The sequence below is a fragment of the Conger conger genome, chromosome 3 (assembly GCF_963514075.1).
Source record: "Conger conger chromosome 3, fConCon1.1, whole genome shotgun sequence".
Lineage (NCBI taxonomy): Eukaryota > Metazoa > Chordata > Actinopteri > Anguilliformes > Congridae > Conger > Conger conger.
The window spans coordinates 52,790,554-52,810,913 of NC_083762.1; the positions used below are offsets into that span (position 1 = coordinate 52,790,554).

Consider the following 20,360-nt stretch of genomic DNA (forward strand, 5'->3'; position numbering starts at 1 on the left):
ATCAGACAAATTAACTTTATGTAATTGATTACAAATGTCTTGGGTGTTTTAAATATTGTGATGAAAATGGAAATGTTAAAAAAATATTATCTGGCACCAGAAGCATTGTACAGTGCTTCCTCGTGGACAATGTTTGCCTTTAATTCAGTGATCCTCACTCCTGGTCCTGGAGAGCTGCAGGGTGTTCTTTTTTGTTGTTACTTGGCATTGGTGTAATTAACTGCTTAAATTGATAAACTATCAACTTCTCTCACTTGGTTACTTGTGTCTGAGTTGCTTGTTGATATAGCAGCTCTCCAGGACCAGGGGTGAGGACCACTGCTTTAATTTCAGGGTATGCCGCTTACTTGCACTGTAAGATGGCCGATGTTACCTCGTCAAACCCACCGCCATCTTGGCTCATCTCTTTGGTGCCTGTTTCCTGGCAGAGCCTGGCTAAGCTGACGGTAAACTTCCAGCATGGCCTGTGTATCAGCGACTCCCTGCACGACCCCGCAAGCAGCCCTGGAGGCCTGGGAGAGACCTGCCTTCTGCAGTGCTACCGAGACACGGGCTGCCAGACCGACATCATGGGAGAGGTGGGTACCCGCACCACTGCACACCTGGACCCGGGAAAAGTGTGCTTTTCCATTACATTCACCGACCAGCCTGGCAAGACACAAGACTTACAATATATCATCATTTAAGCATTTTCAATGTTACTTCAGTTCAGTCAATCCATCAAGTTTTATTGATCTCAGATACCGGTGGGAGGAGACAGTTGCTGATACTTGCTCTGTCTGTGACCCAATTGAACACCAAAATTGTAGTACTATCTCTCATGTGTGCAAAATCTTAGGAATGTGAAGGTAAAAAGTTCACTCTCTTTCTAGTGGCATGTTGGGCCTCCTTTAATTGATTCTAGCATTTTGTTTAAATCTTTCCTAAGTATTTTCTTTGAGGCAAATAATTGTGCAAAACAGGCCAGAAAGTATTACGTATAGGTGTATTTCTACTAAGGCATGTATGTCTTTTTCTCTGACAGCTATGTTCTCAAGATTCCTCACCGCTGGTGGACAAAGTCAGACTGAACTGGCAGTATGAAGAAGCCAAAAAAAAGTAATTTCAGAGATGCTCCTAATGATGCACACACACTGCACAACTGGTGCTTCTCCACCAATGTCTACTCTTCCGAAAGCTGCATTCCAGCTTTTCCTTAATGCTTTATTTCAGATTTTGCGTATGTAGTACCACTGAATAGCCTTCCCTCCGGCTGAAATTGGTGTGTGAAAGTGTGTGTTTGTCCTTTTAGTAGCATTAGAGAGGATGACCATCTATAAGTTGCACCTCCTACCCCAGATGCACACACCTTGTCGTGGCTTGAGTAATTCAGTTTTGCAGTTTTTAAGCCAGCTCAGTGGAACAGTGGGCCGGTAGGGGTGTCCCGCCACGATCAGCCAAGCGGGCCGGCACTCTGAATGCACCCACTTTTGGAAATGAGCTTGGTGGTCAAATTCTTCATTTCGCATGCATTCCTGCCCCGCGCGCAGTCCTGCTGACACTGTGCTGCCTTTGTGTGAGGGGCCAGGGTGCTACCCACCTCTGCAGGGCACTGAGCAGCGCTGGCACCACAAGAGCAAACGCTCTTCAACATTCGCTCAGACATGCACACTCCCAAGCTCAGCAATGATATTAAACCAGAAATAACATCTATAGTTATTTATGGGACATGCTATGTATAGTGTATATTAATATATAAAATCTTGGTATCACTTTACAATAAGGTAACCCGATATGAATTGGCATGAACTAATGAAGTAGTTAATTATCTAACAACTGAAACTTTAAGCTGCTCAGCTTTGTTTATGTATTTGTACATCATGAATAAATGCTAACAACTGCATTAGTTCATGCCAGTTCATATTGGAATGAGAGCCTGTTAATGCTTAAGTAATTATACATTTATCCTATGGTTTGCTCATGTATAAATATTCATGTGACTAATACATTTCTTAGTAGTTAGGAAATACATTAACTAATGAAAAGTGAATTTCATGCTTGTGGCCAGTGTGGTAAAGCATTTGCCAGTCCTAACCCTTGGCGTCCCCCTCGGTTCTGTCTCAGGGTCTCCAGCATCCAGCATCAGCTGGCCCAGATGGAGAGCCAGAGCTGGCCGGGCCGGGCCGAGGCGGACCGGGACCGGGACTGTTTGCTGCTTCTGCGTGAGAAGGAGGCCCTGCTGCAGGAGATGGCTCTCGTCAGCCAGCAACAGCGCCCCCTGGAGTCACTCCTCCAGCTGGAGGAGGAGCGCCGGAGGCTCGAGGACGAGGTGCAGAAGGCCCACGCTGCCCAGAGCCAAGGGGCCAGTCAAAGGTCAGGGGTCACTCTGTCAGCCATGCCAAAGACCTGGGGGAAAGTTGTGAAAGATGTGAAAGTTTCTGTCTGTGGAAACTACAACAATGTGGAAGTGCCATTGTGGTTAGAACGGGGGCCAGTAGATTTGTTGTCAACTTCGCCATTAAAATGGCCAAATTGTGTCAAACTAAATATAGTAAGTCATATTTTGGAATAATTGATCAGAAATTCCAGGCAGTCAAGAAAATCCATCCATCCATCCATTATCTGAACCCGCTTATCCTGAACAGGGTCGCAGGGGGGCTGGAGCCTATCCCAGCATACATTGGGCGAAAGGCAGGAATACACCCTGGACAGGTCGCCAGTCCATCGCAGGGCACACACACCATTCACTCACACACTCATACCTATGGGCATTTTAGACTCTCCAATCAGCCTAACCTGCATGTCTTTGGACTGTGGGAGGAAACCGGAGTACCCAGAGGAAACCCACGCAGACACGGGGAGAACATGCAAACTCCGCACAGAGAGGCCCCGGCCGACGGGGATTCAAACCCTGGACCTCCTTGCTGTGAAGCGGCACCATCTGCACCATCCGTGCCACCAGTCAAGAAAATATTCTGATAATTATTCTGGTCATTTTTATATATGGTAATTTAAAATGATTCCATCCCCAGTCTAAATTAAGAAATGTTTGAGGTGCAGTGCATTTGACATTTGGTTTATTAATAATGTCTTTATTATGTTGCTGTCAGGTGATGATTTTATCATCAAACCTAACAACTGACAGGGAGAGGTACGCATACTTGAAGCTGGAGGGGTTGAGCCCAACACGGCCCCCACATAATTTGGGAGTAGATCAGTGGACCTAACATGTGAACTATTTAATGCTTGTATTAAGATATTAAGATTGTTTGGTCTAAAGACTTCCATTAAGTTCCCCGGCTGCAATCTAATTACAGCAATAGGACACCAATCTCCATCGACTTCCATTATAATTGTTTTTTGTCAGTTCTTCATCAATCTTTGGTGAAACTGACTAGTTACCTCTTGAGTTTGTTTAGGGTTTACGTGGTTCTTCCTTGAGCATACAGAAAAATGGTGAAATGGGCTCTCTTTTTCCACTATAACATAAGGCTCCAAGGTATACGGACCTGTTTCCCCTAACTGTTTGAATTTGAGAACAAATAGTCTGACACAAACCAGGGGGAATGTGTTGCTTTTGAATAACTCTGATGTATGGTTTAGTACTCTGTGCCGACCTGTACACCGAAGAATTCTTTAGTTTCGTCACACGCAGAGAGTGCACAGAAATCAGTGCTCCCATTCAGTGACCTGCAGAGATCCATATGAAAGCGTGAAGGTAGTGCATAGCCTGAAAACTATTTCTCTACTGCGGTGCTGTCTACTGATAGACTGTCTGCTGCTGAAATTGATGGAGTAGATAAATCCCCACCCACACAATGGGCCAGGGCAGGCCACTCAGGACACTGATACATTGTTGCATAAGTCTCCAGTCTAAGAAATCTAGTGAACATCTCTGCATGTTATGAATGCTCTTGTGCGGTGTCTAGAGTACATAAGGGCTCCCCCAGCGGCTGTGCCTCCCTCTGCTGAGATAAGAGCTGTTTCTCTGCCCACATGAAAGGCCTTGGTAACGTAAGGCACCGACTGGCTGCCGTGTTGGCCAGGGAGACCACCGGCAGGGCTGTACTTGAGAGAAAGGGGAGAGGGCAGGGCTGCACCCCTGTTTTTTTTTTTTGTTTTTTTTTTTTGTTTTTTTGGGGGGGGCTGGGGGGGGATTGCCCCAAACGTAATGCTTTTATTGGAAATGGAAGACAGTGCGGCCATTCCGTGTCAACTCAAATGAACTGCACTGCAGCATCTCTTTGATTTGTTGCATTTTTTGTGTTGTGGTAGACGATGATGAGAAATATAAATCCTGAAAATTTGAGCCTCATACGTGGCTTAATTTTTGTGCTGAAGCCATCTGGTTTTTTTGGGGTTTTTTTTGTTTTATGTCCATAATTCTACTAGCCAAATCATTTGATATTTGGTATCTTTCCATTCCTCATCATTGCCTACCACCACAAAAAAAGAGAAATTGAAGAGATTCTGTTGCACTTTGTTTGGGGTTGGCACGGGATGGCCCTATGGTAAGTGCTGAATTTGTAAATCTTGGAAAAGGATTCAGGCACCGTTTTTGACAGCCAGAGATGTCTACAGCCAATCAATTACCCAAACATGTTGGTTTTGCGCTGGGGCGAGTCGCATCTGAAAACCTGCAACGTCAAAGGTATACTTGAACCTGTTGTTATGGTTTACAATTCACACTGAACACATGCTGCACACTACAAAATAGTATATTGTGGAATATATCCATTAACAGATGTGGCTTATGAAACTTTAAAAGTGATGTAATGCATTAATGCATACAAGTGATTTATTAATATATGGAGTCTGCGATCCGTTGGTGTTACCACTAGAGGGCGTATAAGCTTCACATTTACCCCTTATAACTAATGAGAGCTTCACCTTACATAGATGTGCTTCATAGATGGTGTGTACCGTGGCTAAAGGCTGTTAATGGTAGACATTTCTGTCTGGCAAATCAAAAGCATCTGAATCCGTTTCCAAGATTTACAAGGTCAACACTTATACCTGTCTCGTATTAATATATTAGTTAATGGGGGTTGCATGGATAGTTTTACAGGAGGGAGTGCTCCACCTCTCTAATTCTTAGGAAACGTCATAGTAGGGGGCAGGGGGATCCATTATCATCCATATGATCGTTATGAACAGAAACGGACAATTTGTTCTGAAACTCACTGTGCCTTCACTTCACTGGTTGTTGTATAGCCCTTGAGTAAAAGTCTGCAAATTATTTTTTCATTTGACTGATTTGATTTTTGATCTTTCCTTGCAAGGTATGGTTGCCTATATTAAATCTATTATTTATAATATTTTATGGATTTAAGTTAAACAAAATACATGTGTCACCCCCTGAACACTAGTTTCTGCAGATTAATAATAATTGATACTTTGTTACTTCAATATGAATCATTATTTATCAATCCAGTTTTCGGCACTGAAAAGCTTCCATTTTTGGTGTGGCTCGTCATTGCCCTCCAGTGGTAGAACAGGCTACTATTGAGATGGTCGTTCCACTGAATCTTTGAGCAGGATATTTGACTATGCAGTTCAATTGAATATTTGTATTCATTGGTGGCTTTCAGTAGCGTTGTTTGAGTGGCTTGTTTTTTTTAGTTGTTTTAGTTTTTAGTTTGCACCAGTTTGATTGGTGTCTGTGGCAGAACTGGGTAAATTACATCGTTGTTTTGGATTCACATAATTTTCTCTGCTGTACTGAGCTTGTTCGGTGTGTTGGAACTAGTGAAATTCTCTCAAACCGCAAACCCTCACGGTTGGCTCATTTGCAGTAGGCTAGATCAGTCAAGCACAGAAAAGCATTTGAATCCAATCTAAAAGAATCGCGTGACTGACCCAGGTGTGGTGTGTGGTGCTGTCTCAGGATCCTGCAGCAGGAGAAGAGGAACGTGCTACTGAGGCAGCTGGAGGAGGCCACACGCATCACCACCTACCTTCACTCCCAGCTGAAGAGGTCAGTATGGAGCTGCTTTCATCAAAGCTGGAATGGAGTGATGGGAATTTTCTTACAGCTTACGGTTAAAACACTACAATTCTGATGTATTTTGACTCCATGCAACCATACCGTAAGTCTCGGAGGAGAGGTGAATGTGTAAACGTTTTTCAATATGTACAGTATACTTAGGTGAGGATCCCACGGCCTCACTGACAGTGGGCAAGGGAAACTGATGACGATTCAGAAAATATAGAACCTTTTAAAGACTTTTGCCATTTATGGATGGTGCCTCAGAAATGTTCAGTGCCACCCGTAATTGGCTTATGCTAGCAAAGGAGGGTTTGCATTATAAATTCCATTTTTAGCAAGGTTTTTGCACGACCATGTGGAAATGTGATTACTTTTTCATTGAAAGTATGACTGGGCTTTGTCGTATATGTTGATAAAAATAGAATATGAAAAGTATAAATCTTGTTGGTTTCGGGTGAAAAAGCTCTTGTAAAACGTGCCTGAATAGGGAGGTAAAGCGGAAGTGCCGCTGAATGGCATTTCCGTTATACTGCTCAGTGCTATGCTAGTGGATTTCATCATAGACGACAACAACAACAACTTCATATAAGGAAATTAAACATGAAATCGTTCTACAAACAGAAAATGACAAGGCTCCAGATTTTCAAATTGTTGCTATGCAGCTTTTCATTGCTTTTTCAAAACTTTCGTAGTTACGAGTGTACAGTCAGATTTGTGTACCAAATACGACAACAAAGATCCTGGGATGGTGAGTCTCACGGGACGTACCAACACGTTCACACACGCCGTCTGTGGCATTAGGATGGTGGAAATTTCATCACTATGAAAGGGAAAGCATTATGGGAGGCTGAGTTTTTGATCTCGGAGATCTAAAAACACAGGACTTTACGAACTGAAATCCCATAGTATTCAGTATATAGCTATGCATTTAAACCATGAAAAACATACTTCGAATCCAGACTTCAACGCTACATAGTTTAATAGGGAACAGTATACCGGAAGTATTGTTCCCAATGCATCCACTTTACCTCTCTATGTCTTTAACACTCTCATCCTCCTCCTCTTCCTCAGCCTGTCGGCCAGTAACCTCACCATGTCGTCCGGCAGCAGTCGTGGCTCGTTAGCGTCCAGCCGCGGCTCTCTGGCCTCCAGCCGGGGCTCCCTGAGCTCCGTCAGCTTCAGCGACATCTATGGCGTGCCCCAGTACGAGTGGCCCGAATGTCCGCTCGACCCCGACCCCCACCTGCGATACCTGCTGCCCGTGGAGGCCCTGACCCGGGTCCCGGCCGGTTACGGCGGGGAGCCCCTGGGTCTGGGCAAGGCCAAACGCTCCCAGGACACCCCGCAGTCCCTGGCCTCCCTGTCGTCCCGCTCCTCGCTCTCCTCCCTGTCGCCGCCCGGCTCGCCCATGGACACGCCCTACCACTCAGCCGCCCAGGACTGCCCCCTGGCCCAGATGACGGAGGAGTACATGGAGCTGGCTGGCCGGGGCATCCTGGAGGGCCTCAGGGGCCCAGTCCTGGCACCCGCCCACGCCCCCGTGCCTGGCGATGTTGGTTTTGGGGCCCCTATGAGTGCGCTCCTGCTGGAAGGGAAGAGCCAGAGGGACAGTGGCACCCAGGGGCCACACAGCATGGCAGGCAAGTGAATGAAAGCAGCCCTTTGTCTGGGAATGCAATGAAGTGCCCAGATCTGGGTCCAGTACGTAATTGTTTTGGACTCAAATACTTTTCTATGCTTTACTGAGCTTGTCTGGTGTATTAGATCCCCTCTAAAAATATACTCAAAAAGTGCAAAGCCTGCTTTCTGGTCTTCTTGGTTGGTTCAGTTGTACCAGACAAGATCATTCGAGCACAGAAAAGTATTTGAATCCAAAGCAATTATGTATTTGATCTAGGTCTCTCTCTCTCTCACTCTCACTCTCTCACTCACACACACACACACACACACACACGCAAGCAGCGACAAGAAGCTTTTTTTTTGTAATCTAGATAGTTTAAGGATTGGCTAGGTTTGAACTGTAGAGAGGATTCCATACCATACCAAGTATTTGAATCCAAAATGATGACGTATTTGACCCAGGTCTGTGTCTGCATGCGTGTGTGTGTGTGTGCCTGTTCTGTATGCTCCCTGCAGGCGTGACTCTGCGGAGTAACAGTGTGAATCGGGCGGGCCGGAGGACCAGGAGACTGTCAGCAGGCTTGTCAGATGATGCTCTGGCCACAGACAGTGGAGTCTTTGAAGCCTGGAGCAAAAGGTAAGTGTCCACTCATAGTTCTGCATTCAATAAACTCTCCTTAAAGGGATATTGCACTTTTTTGACGTTCTTTGTTTCAGTTCGGCCTGACAGATTGTTTTCAATAAATTACATTTTAGATACTTGTTCTAGGTTCTAGTTCTAGGTTTTTATGTGCAATTTGCACAAGAGGGCATTGAAGAAACACGATGAAAGTATTACATATGTCCATTCTTTAGTTTTGTCGAGTTTATCGTCCTATTTTGAACAAGTTGAGAATATTCTCATAGCGCGTCACACGAGGATGACCACTCCCCTTATCCCTCCCCTATAACTCGTGACCCATAGTTTGCGCCACTGGCCTCCTGGTAAGACATGCAAATATTTGACTAATGTTAGGTTCACTTAAATTAGAGTGCCTGTTAAGGACTATTAGACTATTTCTGGTTATATTCATTTAGCTAGCTATCTTTCATAAGGTGATGTTATCTAGCTAGTTTGCTTTCATAATGAGGTTATAGGTGTGCTTATATCTTAACTTGGCTAGCTAGCTAGCAAAAATTATAATTAAATAAGTCCGCGTCCTTCGATATTCAGGCAATAAAATACACTGCAATTAACTCTAAAGTTATGGAAGTTACGCCAAAATTCCAATAAAACAGCAAATCAGCAATTACATTTCCTTTTCATTGCATGTGCATTAAAGCAATGTCAGAATTAAAATAAAAATTCCAAAACCTGCTTTCCATTTTCAAGTTAATGTATGCTCTTACACAATACACTCTTTTATTTTTCTCATTCTCTATGACAAAACCCTGTCATAAATTAAATGAAAATAAAGAAGTACATTTTAAATACGTTTCTTATTGTAACCGTATTATCCATGACAAAAAACAAATGATCATTCATTCATTCATTCATTCATTCATTCATTCTAACCCGCTTATCCTGAACAGGGTCACAGGGGGCTGGAGCCTATCCCAGCATACATTGGGCGAAAGGCAGGAATATACCCTGGACAGGTCGCCAGTCCATCGCAGGGCACACACACCATACACTCACACACTCATACCTATGGGCAATTTAGACACTCCAATCAGCCTAACCTGCATGTCTTTGGACTGTGGGAGGAAACCGGAGTACCCGGAGGAAACCCACGCAAACACGGGGAGAACATGCAAACTCCACACAGAGAGGCCCCGGCTGACAGGGATTCGAACCCTGGACCTCCTTGCTGTGAAGCGGCAGTGCTAACCACTGCACCATCTGTGCCGCCAATGATAATTCAACTGGTCCTTTATAATTTCATTATCATGTTTTCATGGTATTATTCCTTTTCCATGATCATTTTCATGTGGTCACACAAAAACCCTGCCAAAAATCTAATTGATAATGCAAACCGTCCTTTGTCCAAAGTCCAAAGACCTGTCAGTCAAAGGATGGGGGTGTTCAAACCCAACCAAGAAATCTCCGTTGGAGTCCCTGGCTAGTGACTAGGCAGCTAGCTAGTCAGCTAGTAGGGAATGGATCAGAGAAGTTAAACTAAAAAGAAAACTGTTGTTTTCAGATATTTTCCCTGCTTTTGTGAATCTGTTGCGCATGTGATTCTGATGTAGGGCATACACTATGTTTCCACATATGTCTGTACGAAACCCCCCCCCCACCCCCCAATGATTCATTGTACCATAAAAACGCAATACCATGACTTTTTGTCGTTATTGATGCCATAACCAGAACAGATTACAAAATAAACTTAAATGTTCATTTGGATTGGGTTCATTGGAAAACAGAGATGCTTCATAACCAGGTGGGATATTTGGTTCCATAAATATGTCTGTATCGAATAATTTGCAAAACAAGCATATATTTCTACCAAACTGGAAATATGTCTGCCAGGCATGCAATGCAAGTGAGCTAAGAAAAACAATGTTAATTCATGCAACTTCTGAATTGTGTTTATTTTCTTGTATTTATTACATTGCAGTAATTTTTGGATTCTATAAATAGGGACGCAACAGTAATTTGAGGCATCAGTGACTTCACCACAAGGGGGCGAAGTGGATTGGGTTAAGATCAATGGTACAGTGAATTCAACAAAGTACTAGGAAATCTTGGCAGAAAATCTGCTTGCCTTTGCTAGGCTGAGTCTTAGTGCGAGGTAGATTGTCCAGCATGCATCAGAATCCATACACAAATGGTTAAGTAAAAACAACAACCATGTTCCGCAATGGAACAGTCTTTAATCCCATGAACTGAAGAGGGGGTATCCCTAGGATATAAATAATTCTGAAAAGTTCTGCATGGAGGAATGGTCAAAAGTCCCTTTAAATATGTTTTCTAACCTTTGGTTTACCTTTGGGTGGCAAATATTCTGGAGCCCTCTGTACATCCATATTGGGAGATTCATGTAGGAATTGCATCTCCCTTATAAGTAATTGGACTGTTGGCTTCTCGAGTGTATTCAATCACTTCCTTAGTGCAGGTATAAGAGAGCTTTCAGGATCTAATCTTGATTCTGATTTTGATTGCCTTTGGAATCTGTTATTGTGTTGGTAAAAAAAAAAAAAGTTGTAAAAAAACCAGAGTTGTCAATGACAAGGAAGGAATCAGGGAAGCCATTATGAGACTGAGAAAGAAGAAAATTGTACCACTGTCCTGAATGCAAACAGACTGCATTGTACATCACTTTGGCAGCTTCTTCCTGGGCAGGAGGTGGATATCTAGAATACTGGTATGTTTTAATTGCCAGAGGTCTAATCAGCAGAGAAAACACGATAAAATAATACATTGAGGCTGAACTTTTTTCCCTTGGTTTCCCTCCCTTTGTTCCAGCAGGGCGGAGGACATTGAAGAGGTTTCGTACAGCAACGACGTCTCTGTGACAGAGCCTGCCCTCATCCAGCTGGGCCTCCTGTAAGTTCACTTAACCTCCCCTCCAAGCATACTCCCTCCACATGCAGGTCTGAATACTTTCTGAACCCACTGTCTGTGGCCCCTGGTGTATTTTGGCAAACAACCCACAGGCGTGATATTTGCAGAAAATCCTTAACCAGTTAAGTTTTACCTTTTTCCAGTCCACGCTAGCCTCAAGTGAAATTATTTATGGCGTTCGCGTTTACGTTCACATGGAATGTAGGCAACCTATGCAACCTACGTCTCATTTCATTGAAGAGAGTCCAGAAATTCTGTTGGGTAATTTAACATTTATGAGCATAATATACATATTTGAACATATTCATATTTTGGCAAATGTGGCAGCCGTACTCCTTCCTCACCTCTGCACTTCCTCTCTGTCCTCCAGGTATGATGCCAACAGCGAATGTCTCCTCTTGCACCTTCTGCAGTTAAACAACTTAAACGGGGCCATCGTGAAGGATGGGCGCAGAGTGTAAGCCAAAAACACCATGCAACAGATTTGCATGCAGGCCAGTGTTCATAAAGCACCTCTAAGCAGGGCTGCTGATCTAGGATCAGTTTTTCCCCATGCTTTTCCCCTTCTCCACTGTGAGCTAAAAGGTAGAGCAGATCTGAGATCAGTGCTATGACTGAACGTGCCCTTCCGGGACTGATGGTTGCTTTCTTCTGTCTGCACTGACTCTTATTTATAAAATATATATACACACTCATCAAGCACTTTATTAGGAACATCTTTACTTTATTACTCCTACTTATTCATGCCATTATCTAATGAGCCAACTGTGTGGCAGCAGAGTTTGATTCCCGGTCCTGCCATAAGGCAAGTTTGGCCGGCTCATGTGGAGCAGCATAATTGGCTCGCTGCTCCAGAGGGAGGGACTTGGAAGGGTTAGTAGATCGCCACACAATAAAAGCACCTCGGGCGCCTTGGAATCACAGTCACGAGCATGAGACGAGACGTCTTGAAGAAGGCGTGTCGCTCTCCTCCGGGGTGCTGAGGGACAGGGTGTGGGTGGTGTATCTAATGATAGCTCTAATTGAATGAAACGGGGTACAATTGGCTGCCAAATTGGGAGAAAAAGGGAAAAATCTGATATGGGTCAGAATGGGGGAAAAATGGGATCTAAGTGACTTATAATGATTATTGTATAGTTTGCTCTGTCTTTAGTGTCACATTGTTTACATTTACTGTGTTTAGTTTTTTTTTTTTATGCACCTGTTTAATGTATACGGTCTACATTTATGGGAGTAGACAGTATACATTTTAATTTGTTAATATCGTTTATCACATCAGTATCACATCATTAATGTCAGTATATGTTTATGGTAAGTTGCTGTAGAGTTCTCAGATTAAGCATTTAATTGCCAGCAGCTACAACTTTGTACTGTTACTGTGCATATGACAAACGTAACTTGTTTTTCCCAGGTATGTGAAAGCGCACCTGGTCCCGGTGGATGTGGGCCGGGCCTGTCCGTTTTACTGCAGCAAGGCGCTGGAGCCTCAGGCCACGCTCATCTTCAATGAAGGTTTCCGCATCCCCCTCCCGCCGAGCGCCCTGGGCCTGCGAAGCCTGCAGCTCTCCCTGTCTGCTCTGGGCCATCAGGAGCACGAGGATCTGCTGGTGTGTGCCCCCGACCACAATTACATATGCAGCAAGCGTGTGCAATATATGCAATGGGTAATGAGCAGGGGTGGGGCTAAGGGCAAGACTGGCGGTGCGATCAGGGCCATAGCCCAGGGTGGGGAGGGGAGGTGCTGGAGTTTCTGCATTCGTGACTAGGGAGCCGGGTTGTGTAGATGAACCTGGGAACGGCCTTTGCTCATGCTTACAAACCCCATGTTTACAAACCAATAATGTGTTTTTCATTTGTTTTAGTTTGGTAGTAGAGCAAATGACTGACATGTTAATGGTGTAAGAGGTAGACCAATAAAAAAATTGTTACCTCTATTATCTCTTTATTTATCAGTTTATAATTGTGCTTCCCAAAGGTTTGTGGGAAACCATTTGTTTTTGACGATCGATCACATTCCTTTTCACTGGAATGCGTTCTCTTTGTCAAGGTCACCTTTCCGGTTTCCTGTTGACATCCAAGTGTGTCAACTGCAAAGACGAGCATAGGTTACGATAAGCTGGGAATCCGAACGTCAGCATACGGTGCCTTGACTGTGTTTGTGTGTGTCTGTGCACATGTAGGGAGTAGCGCAGGTGGCTCTGGCTGACTGTGAGGGCTGCACAGAGATGGTGTTCCAGTGGCACAGGCTCCAGATGCTGGGGGGGGCTGAGCCACACAGGACAGAGCAGGGCCGGCTCTCAGAGGCCTGCCTGCCCACCCTGCCTGACAGCGCAGAGGAGGACCCTAACTCTACGGTGCGTCTCCTTCCCAGGGGAGTCAGCTACACAGAGGCTGACACTCTGCTGAATTCATACAGGGTCCTTACAGCATTGTTTATCGTAGTCTGTTACCTTCAGCACTTAAAGGAGTAACATGGTGGTAGAGTGTGACACTTGCCAGTTGTCTTTAGGCAACAACAAAACAAATGTGCATAATTATTTTATTATTCAGTCATTTAAATGTATTTTAAACCTTATTTTTCTAAATCTCGTTTTCCAGGAAGGGCATAGCAAAAAAAAAAAAAAAAAATGGTATGAAACTAAGTATTGCAATTATATAGAGGTGTTCATATGGTATTAAGAATTGACTGAATTGAGGAAAAAGGGAATTTTGATTTCAGCTTGTCTTTAAAGTATTTGTAAGGGGATAATCTCTCCGATCACAGTTACTGTGTTGGAGAAATTACGTGATTTCTTTTTCTGCGTTTCTAAAAATGTCTTTTGATATTCAAGACAAGCATATTACTCATTCCATATGTCACTTCCTGTATGTCATGGTTTTGGTCTGGGCTACATTGGCTGATGGTGAAAGATGAACCTGCAGTCTGCCTCAGGGGCTTTCACTGCTGCTCAAGATGTGCTTCAACCCCATTAGTCAGAGGTACTTTGGCACAGCTGCAAATTGCATAGCGGTGCTCCTAGTTGTTTACTAGGATTCAGCCAGGTGTGTGATTGTGACATTGGCTACGTTCACACTGTCGGTTTTTTGGGGTGACCATCGTGTTAATTTTCCAGAGGGAATAGCGTTGTGTATTGTACACATTACAGCTAAGCGGCATGACATGAGCTCACTGTGTATTTATGGTAAAATGAGTCATCTCCTAATCGGATCTTGCAACATCTTGCAAGTGCTATAAATATTGTCTGTAACCATAATAATGTTGAGTACAGTGCAATATGGCGACTTCCATTGTGTCTTTAGAAAGTGTAATTCATTCATTTGGGGGGGAAAAATTGCAGCACACGTTTATCCGTTTTCACGACAATCACCACTGAAAAATGTCATACATTGTTTGCGCTTATGAATTTGCTCATGTTAACCGACGTACATTGTGTAGACAGCCGTATTTGAACAAACAAGGAGCTAAGGTGCCTTGCGTCACACACACTAGTTGCCCAGTGCAGTTCTAGTACACACTGCTCAGACTTACTGCATCCAAACTAAAATTCGGTAGGCAATTCCTACATTTTTCAGCTAGTGACTTCGGTTGTAGAATCTGTTTGTCACTCTCTTTCACGGCTGAACTGTGTATGAACTTAACTGCATTAAGCTGTAGTGTGAACATAGCCATTGATGCTCTGTGTGTGCATGTGTGGGTTTGTGTCTGTATGTGTGTGTGTGTGTGTGTGTGTGTGTGTGTGTCTGTGTGGGTTTGTGTCTGTATGTCTGTGTGTGTGTGGGTTTGTGTCTGTATGTCTGTGTGTGTGTCTGTGTGGGTTTGTCTGTCTGTCTGTGTGTGCATGTGTGGGTTTGTGTCTGTCTGTGTGTGTGTGTGCATGTGTGGGTTTGTGTCTGTGTGTGTGTGTGCATGTGTGGGTTTGTGTCTGTCTGTGTGTGTGTGCATGTGTGGGTTTGTGTATGTGTGTGGGTTTGTGTGTGTCTGTTTGTGTGTGTGTGTATGTGTCTGTGTGTATGTGTCTGTGTGTGTGTGTCTGTGTGCATGTGTGTATGTGTGTTTGTGTCTGTGGGTTTGTGTGTCTGTGTGTGTCCATGTGTGTCTGTGTGTGCGTGTGTCTGTGTATGTATGTATGTGTGTGTCTGTGCGTGTCTGTGTGTGTGTGTGTATGTATGTATGTGCATGTGTGCATGTGTGTCTGTGTGCGTGTGTGCGTGCATGTATGTATGTCTGTGTGTGTGCGTGTCTGTGTGTGTGTGTGTGTGTGTGTGTGTGTATGTGTGTGTATGTATGTATGTGTGTGTGGGTTTGTGTGTGTGTTTGTCTGTGTGTTCAGGAGGACTCTGTGTCGGCTCTGCTGTCTTCCTGCGCCGCTCCACGGCTGGAGCTCAGTGAGGAGGAGCTGCAGGAGCTGGAGCAGAAGGAGGAGCCGGGACAGACTGTCTCTGAGAGGTACGGCTGGCCTCCCACCCTGACCCCTGCCATGCAGTCCCTGTGTTCATCTTATTCATGCACTCCCTTATCATTGTCCTGCGGTACTGCACAAGTAAACCAGTTACACATACACACGTAGGAGGAGTATGTGCGTGCATATACACACACACGCACACAAACTTAGGGCCAGATTTGCATACATGAAACTTGGCCTGAGGAGGGTATGTTGCCGTATTGGTATTTTGCAACTCATAAGGCCCATAATGTAAACTAGACCCCATTTACACTTGGTGGTTTCATGCCTTTTGAATATCCTGAAAATATCTGGATAAGTGTAATGCAGGCAAGCTGCATTATAAACCGATTTAAATTTAAATTAAAAAAATAATCCGATCACCCAGACCACTTCAGGAGGGGTCTGAGTCGCATTCAAGTCGGATGTTATACAGTTGTAAATGCATCAGTCTCCAAGACGCATATGACGACTGAAACTTCTCCCAAAGTATAACGTCATGCACTTCGCCGTCCACCAAACTAGAACACATGTAACATCGCAATGACAACAAGCACAGAGGATGTGGTTCAAACAAACTGAATGCTCACTAGCAATACTGACAGAATTCTGTTCATAACTTCAGAGTATTTACAGAAATCAAACTCTTTTTGCTACAGTTGCAACCGGGGTCGTTGCTGTATTACAGTCTCAACACAACCATCGTCTGTTGTACATTTTGTGCTGAATGTCATTTGTCATTAAGGAGCTGAAATATACAAACTTGCCATTTTTCTAGTGGCTACCATATTTCTTCTGCGAGATGCAGAACGAAACAGGAAGTGGGTTAACTAGTCCTCCCTCCTGACTGTATATGCTGTGACAAGACCAAACTATCTAGATTACAAATGAGATGCTAAAGTTTGGCCTGCTTTGAACTGTAGAGGGAGGTTTCCATACCATTCTGTAGCATTACATTTGGTTCCATGGCCCTGGGGTGATGACAGGGCCTTCTGCTGCAGTGGATTTGATGGTAACAATACTTTGTTATTTAGCCGACGCTTTTATCCAAAGCAACTTACAGTTGATTAGACTAAGCAGGGGATAATCCCGCCTGGAGTAATGTGTGGTTAAGGGCCCAACAGCTGTGCAGGTCATATAGTGGCTCCCCTGGGGCTTGAACCACCAGCCCTCTAAGTCCAATTACCCAGAGGCTACAGGCTGCCATGGGAGGGGAGTGTTTGACCGGTGATCTGTCACTCAGGAGCTGGCAGGCGGAGTCTGTGGACAGCGGCTGCAGTAACAGCACGGCCTTCGTCACACCCTGTCCAGAGGGCCTGTGCGTGGAGGGCATCTGCTCCGACACCGGGGGGCGCTATGCACAGCCCGGCGGCAAAGCCCCCGCCTTAAAGGTAATGGGAAGCCATTTCCGTGGTTAGAGGAAAAAAAAACCGTTAGGGGCCAAATGAGGGGAAATAAATGTCTTGCTCATTTGGCATCTGATTTGAAGTCTTCAGTTAATTTGAAACCGCTTTGTGTCTAGCCTTTTTCTGAATACATAAGGTAATGATGTGTGAATTTGAAACGAAACATGTAAATGTAAGATGTGTGGCCTAATTTAAAATGTACGTCAGATAGCAGTGGTCTCTCCTGATGGCTAGTGACCAGTTTACCTTAGGTTCTCATTGTATACACAACACTCAAGGCAATGGTAAGCAGAATCAGAAAAACCCATGAAAATATGCTAATGCTAAAATATGCTAAAAACCATAATTTCTCAGAATAAGTCACATGAAAAGGGTCTGAAATATGGGGTTGTCCCAAGAAAAATGGGATGCCTAGACACCCAACTGGTGGCAGACATTGTAGGAATGGCATGGCGGCCTGTTCCGTTAAGTTAAAGCTGATTGGAATGCACTGTGTCTGGGCAGGTGGACAAGGAGACGAACACAGAGGGCCCTTTCCCTGAGCCAATCACGGTGCGGCCCAAGGAGAGGGGCGGGCGCTGGGGACACGCCCCGCCCATCGTGCGCAGCAGCACCATCTCACGCTCCCAGACCTTCTCCCCTGGAGCCCGGAGCCAGTACGTCTGCAGGGTGGGTATACACACTCACACACTCACACACTCACACACTCACACTCTCACACTCTCACACACTCACACACTCACACACTCACACTCTCACACTCTCACACTCTCACACTCTCACACTCACACTCTCTCACACTCACACACTCAAACACACACACACTCTCACACACACACACACACACACTCTCACACACACACACACACACACACACACACTCACACACTCTCACACTCACCCTCCCTCTCACAAGCACACACGCATACAGCACTGACACATGTTCACACGCAGAACATGCACCCACTCTGCCTCACAGTCATAGATATGGGAACACACCCGTGCAGACGGATGTGCATACACGGATAAGAACGAGCACAGATGCATGCGCGTGCACACACATGCACACACATTTATACACAGATGCAGAGACACACACCTTTACTCTTTGTCCTGACAAATTCTGAAGTCTGAAACCTGGGAGTTTGTGAGTGCCTTCTGCTACTACACACCAAATCTCTGGAGCACTCTCCCACAAAACATTAGAACAATGCACTCGGTTGACAGCTCTGTGTTTTATTGCTTATTCACATTTAGATTAGATTTTTATATTTTATTTATTTTCATTATCTTATAACTTCTTAAATAGTTTAATATTATTTTACTCCCTTAAACTTGTTTTATGTTTAACTGGTATAGTTTACTATGATTGTGTTATTCTGTATTTTATTCTGTTAAGCACTTTGAGCTGCATTCTCTTTCACAGATGCTATAGGAATATATATAAAATAATATTATGTATGTTGATTATTATGTAAGTTTGAACAGTAAAGATAAGGGGAAACTCCATATTTGGCATTATTTCAGCATATTAAATGTTCCTGTTAAACCAGTTTCAATACTGGCCTGCGTACAGGCGTTGGCACAGTGAGCCTAACAGGATGTGAGATTTAATGGAACAGTGCTAAATTATGTCTTTCAGTTGTACCGCAGTGACAGCGATAGCTCAACTTTGCCAAAAAAGTCGCCGTTCATCAGGAATACGCTGGAAAGGAGGACCCTTCGATATAAACAGGTGTGATTAACAGCATTACATTAACATTTTGCCTCTGACCCCAGTGCAATTTGTGTGTGCGAGAGTGTGTAGGTTGATGGGCAAAAATGTATCAATTTAAAATAAAATCTACAGCACAATGTGTGCAAAATGTGAAGGAGTCTGAAAACTTTCTGAAGCTACTGTGTGTAGCTGCTGTAGCCCGTGAGTGTACAAGCTCTGTATCAAGTGACATGAACTGTGTATTACTTGACGTATACTTAAGTACAGTTGTGTTCAAAATAATAGCAGTGTGTTTAAAAACGTGAGTAAAGCTCAAAATCCTTAACAGTTTTTATTTCGATGCGTTGGGAACACTGCACATTATATCCCAAATCAAAACATGAAGAAAAATGTGTCAATTTTTTAATTACTTTACAGAAAATGAAGAAAAATGAATATTGGGCTGTTAAAAAAAATAGCCTGCATTTGTGTCTGCATTTTTCTTTACAAACTTAAATATTTACTGTATAAACTGAAAGGATTTAGCATTCCTGTGAATCACTAAACTAATATTTAGTTGTATAACCACGGTTTCTGAGAACTGCTTCACATCTGTGTTGCATGGAATTGACCAACTTCTGGCACCTATGAACAGGTATTTCAGCCCAGGATGATTTGACAACATTCCACAATTCCTCTGCATTTCTTGGTTTTGCCTCAGAAACAGCATTTTTGATGTCACCCCACAAGTTTTCAATCAGATTATGGTCCGGGGATTGGGCTGGCCACTCCATAACTTTAATTTTCTTGGTCTGGAACCAAGATGCTGCTCGCTTACTGGTGTGTTTGGGGTCGTTGTCTTGTTGAAACACCCATTTCAAGGGCATTTTCCCCACATACCCACTTCAAGTATTTTGATAGAGGCAAACTGATCCATGATCCCTTGTATGCTATAAATAGGCCCGACACCATAGTAAGAGAAACATCCCCATATCATGATGCTTGCACCACCATGCTTCACTGTCTTCAGAGTGTACTGTGGCTTGAATTCAGTGTTTGGTGGTCGTCTGACAAACTGCCTGCGTCCCTTGGACCCAAAAAGAACAATCTTACTTTCATCAGTCCACAAAATGTTTCTCCATTTCTCTTTAGGCCAGTTGATGTGTTCTTTGGCAAATTGTATCCTCTTCAGCACGTGTCTTTTTTTTAACAGTGGAACTTCTTGCCGATAGATTAGCTTCTCACAGGCGTCTTCTAATTGTCACAGTACTCACCAGTAACTTCAGACTTCTTTAATCACACTGGAGCTGATCATTGGCTGAGTCTTTGCCATTCTGGCTATTCTTCGATCCATTCGAATGGTAGTCTTCTTCCACGTCTCTGGTTTTGCTTTCCATTTTAAAGCATTGGAGATCATTTTAGCCGAGCAGCCTATTATTTTCTGCACTTCTTTATACGTTTTTCCCTCTCCAATCAACGTTTTAACCAAGGAACGCTGTTCTTTTGAACAATGTCTGGAACGACCCATTTTTCTCAGGTTTTCAGAGAGAAATGCATGCAAACATGTGCTGGCTTCATCCTTAAATAAGGGCCTCCTGATTCACACCTGTTTTTTCACAGAATGAATGACCTCACTAATTGAACTCCACACTGCTATTATTTTGAACATGCCTCTTTCAAT

The 20,360-nt window shown here is 43.9% G+C and overlaps 1 protein-coding gene across 2 annotated transcripts in view; it reads left to right on the forward strand.

Moving 5' to 3' along the window:
• The window catches only part of wwc3 (WWC family member 3), a 68,848-nt gene that overhangs the window by 36,605 nt on the left and 11,883 nt on the right, over window positions 1-20,360 (forward strand). Inside the window, exons 7-20 of one of the 2 annotated variants that reach the window (XM_061234932.1) lie at window positions 429-578; window positions 1,025-1,098; window positions 2,104-2,352; window positions 5,867-5,956; window positions 7,040-7,608; window positions 8,105-8,225; window positions 11,037-11,117; window positions 11,506-11,592; window positions 12,547-12,742; window positions 13,316-13,489; window positions 15,467-15,582; window positions 16,821-16,968; window positions 17,488-17,652; window positions 18,626-18,718. In XM_061234932.1, coding sequence (XP_061090916.1) covers window positions 429-578; window positions 1,025-1,098; window positions 2,104-2,352; window positions 5,867-5,956; window positions 7,040-7,608; window positions 8,105-8,225; window positions 11,037-11,117; window positions 11,506-11,592; window positions 12,547-12,742; window positions 13,316-13,489; window positions 15,467-15,582; window positions 16,821-16,968; window positions 17,488-17,652; window positions 18,626-18,718 — 2,313 coding nt within the window. The remainder of the gene's footprint in view (window positions 1-428; window positions 579-1,024; window positions 1,099-2,103; window positions 2,353-5,866; window positions 5,957-7,039; window positions 7,609-8,104; window positions 8,226-11,036; window positions 11,118-11,505; window positions 11,593-12,546; window positions 12,743-13,315; window positions 13,490-15,466; window positions 15,583-16,820; window positions 16,969-17,487; window positions 17,653-18,625; window positions 18,719-20,360) is intronic. The other variant, XM_061234933.1, reaches the window with a different exon arrangement.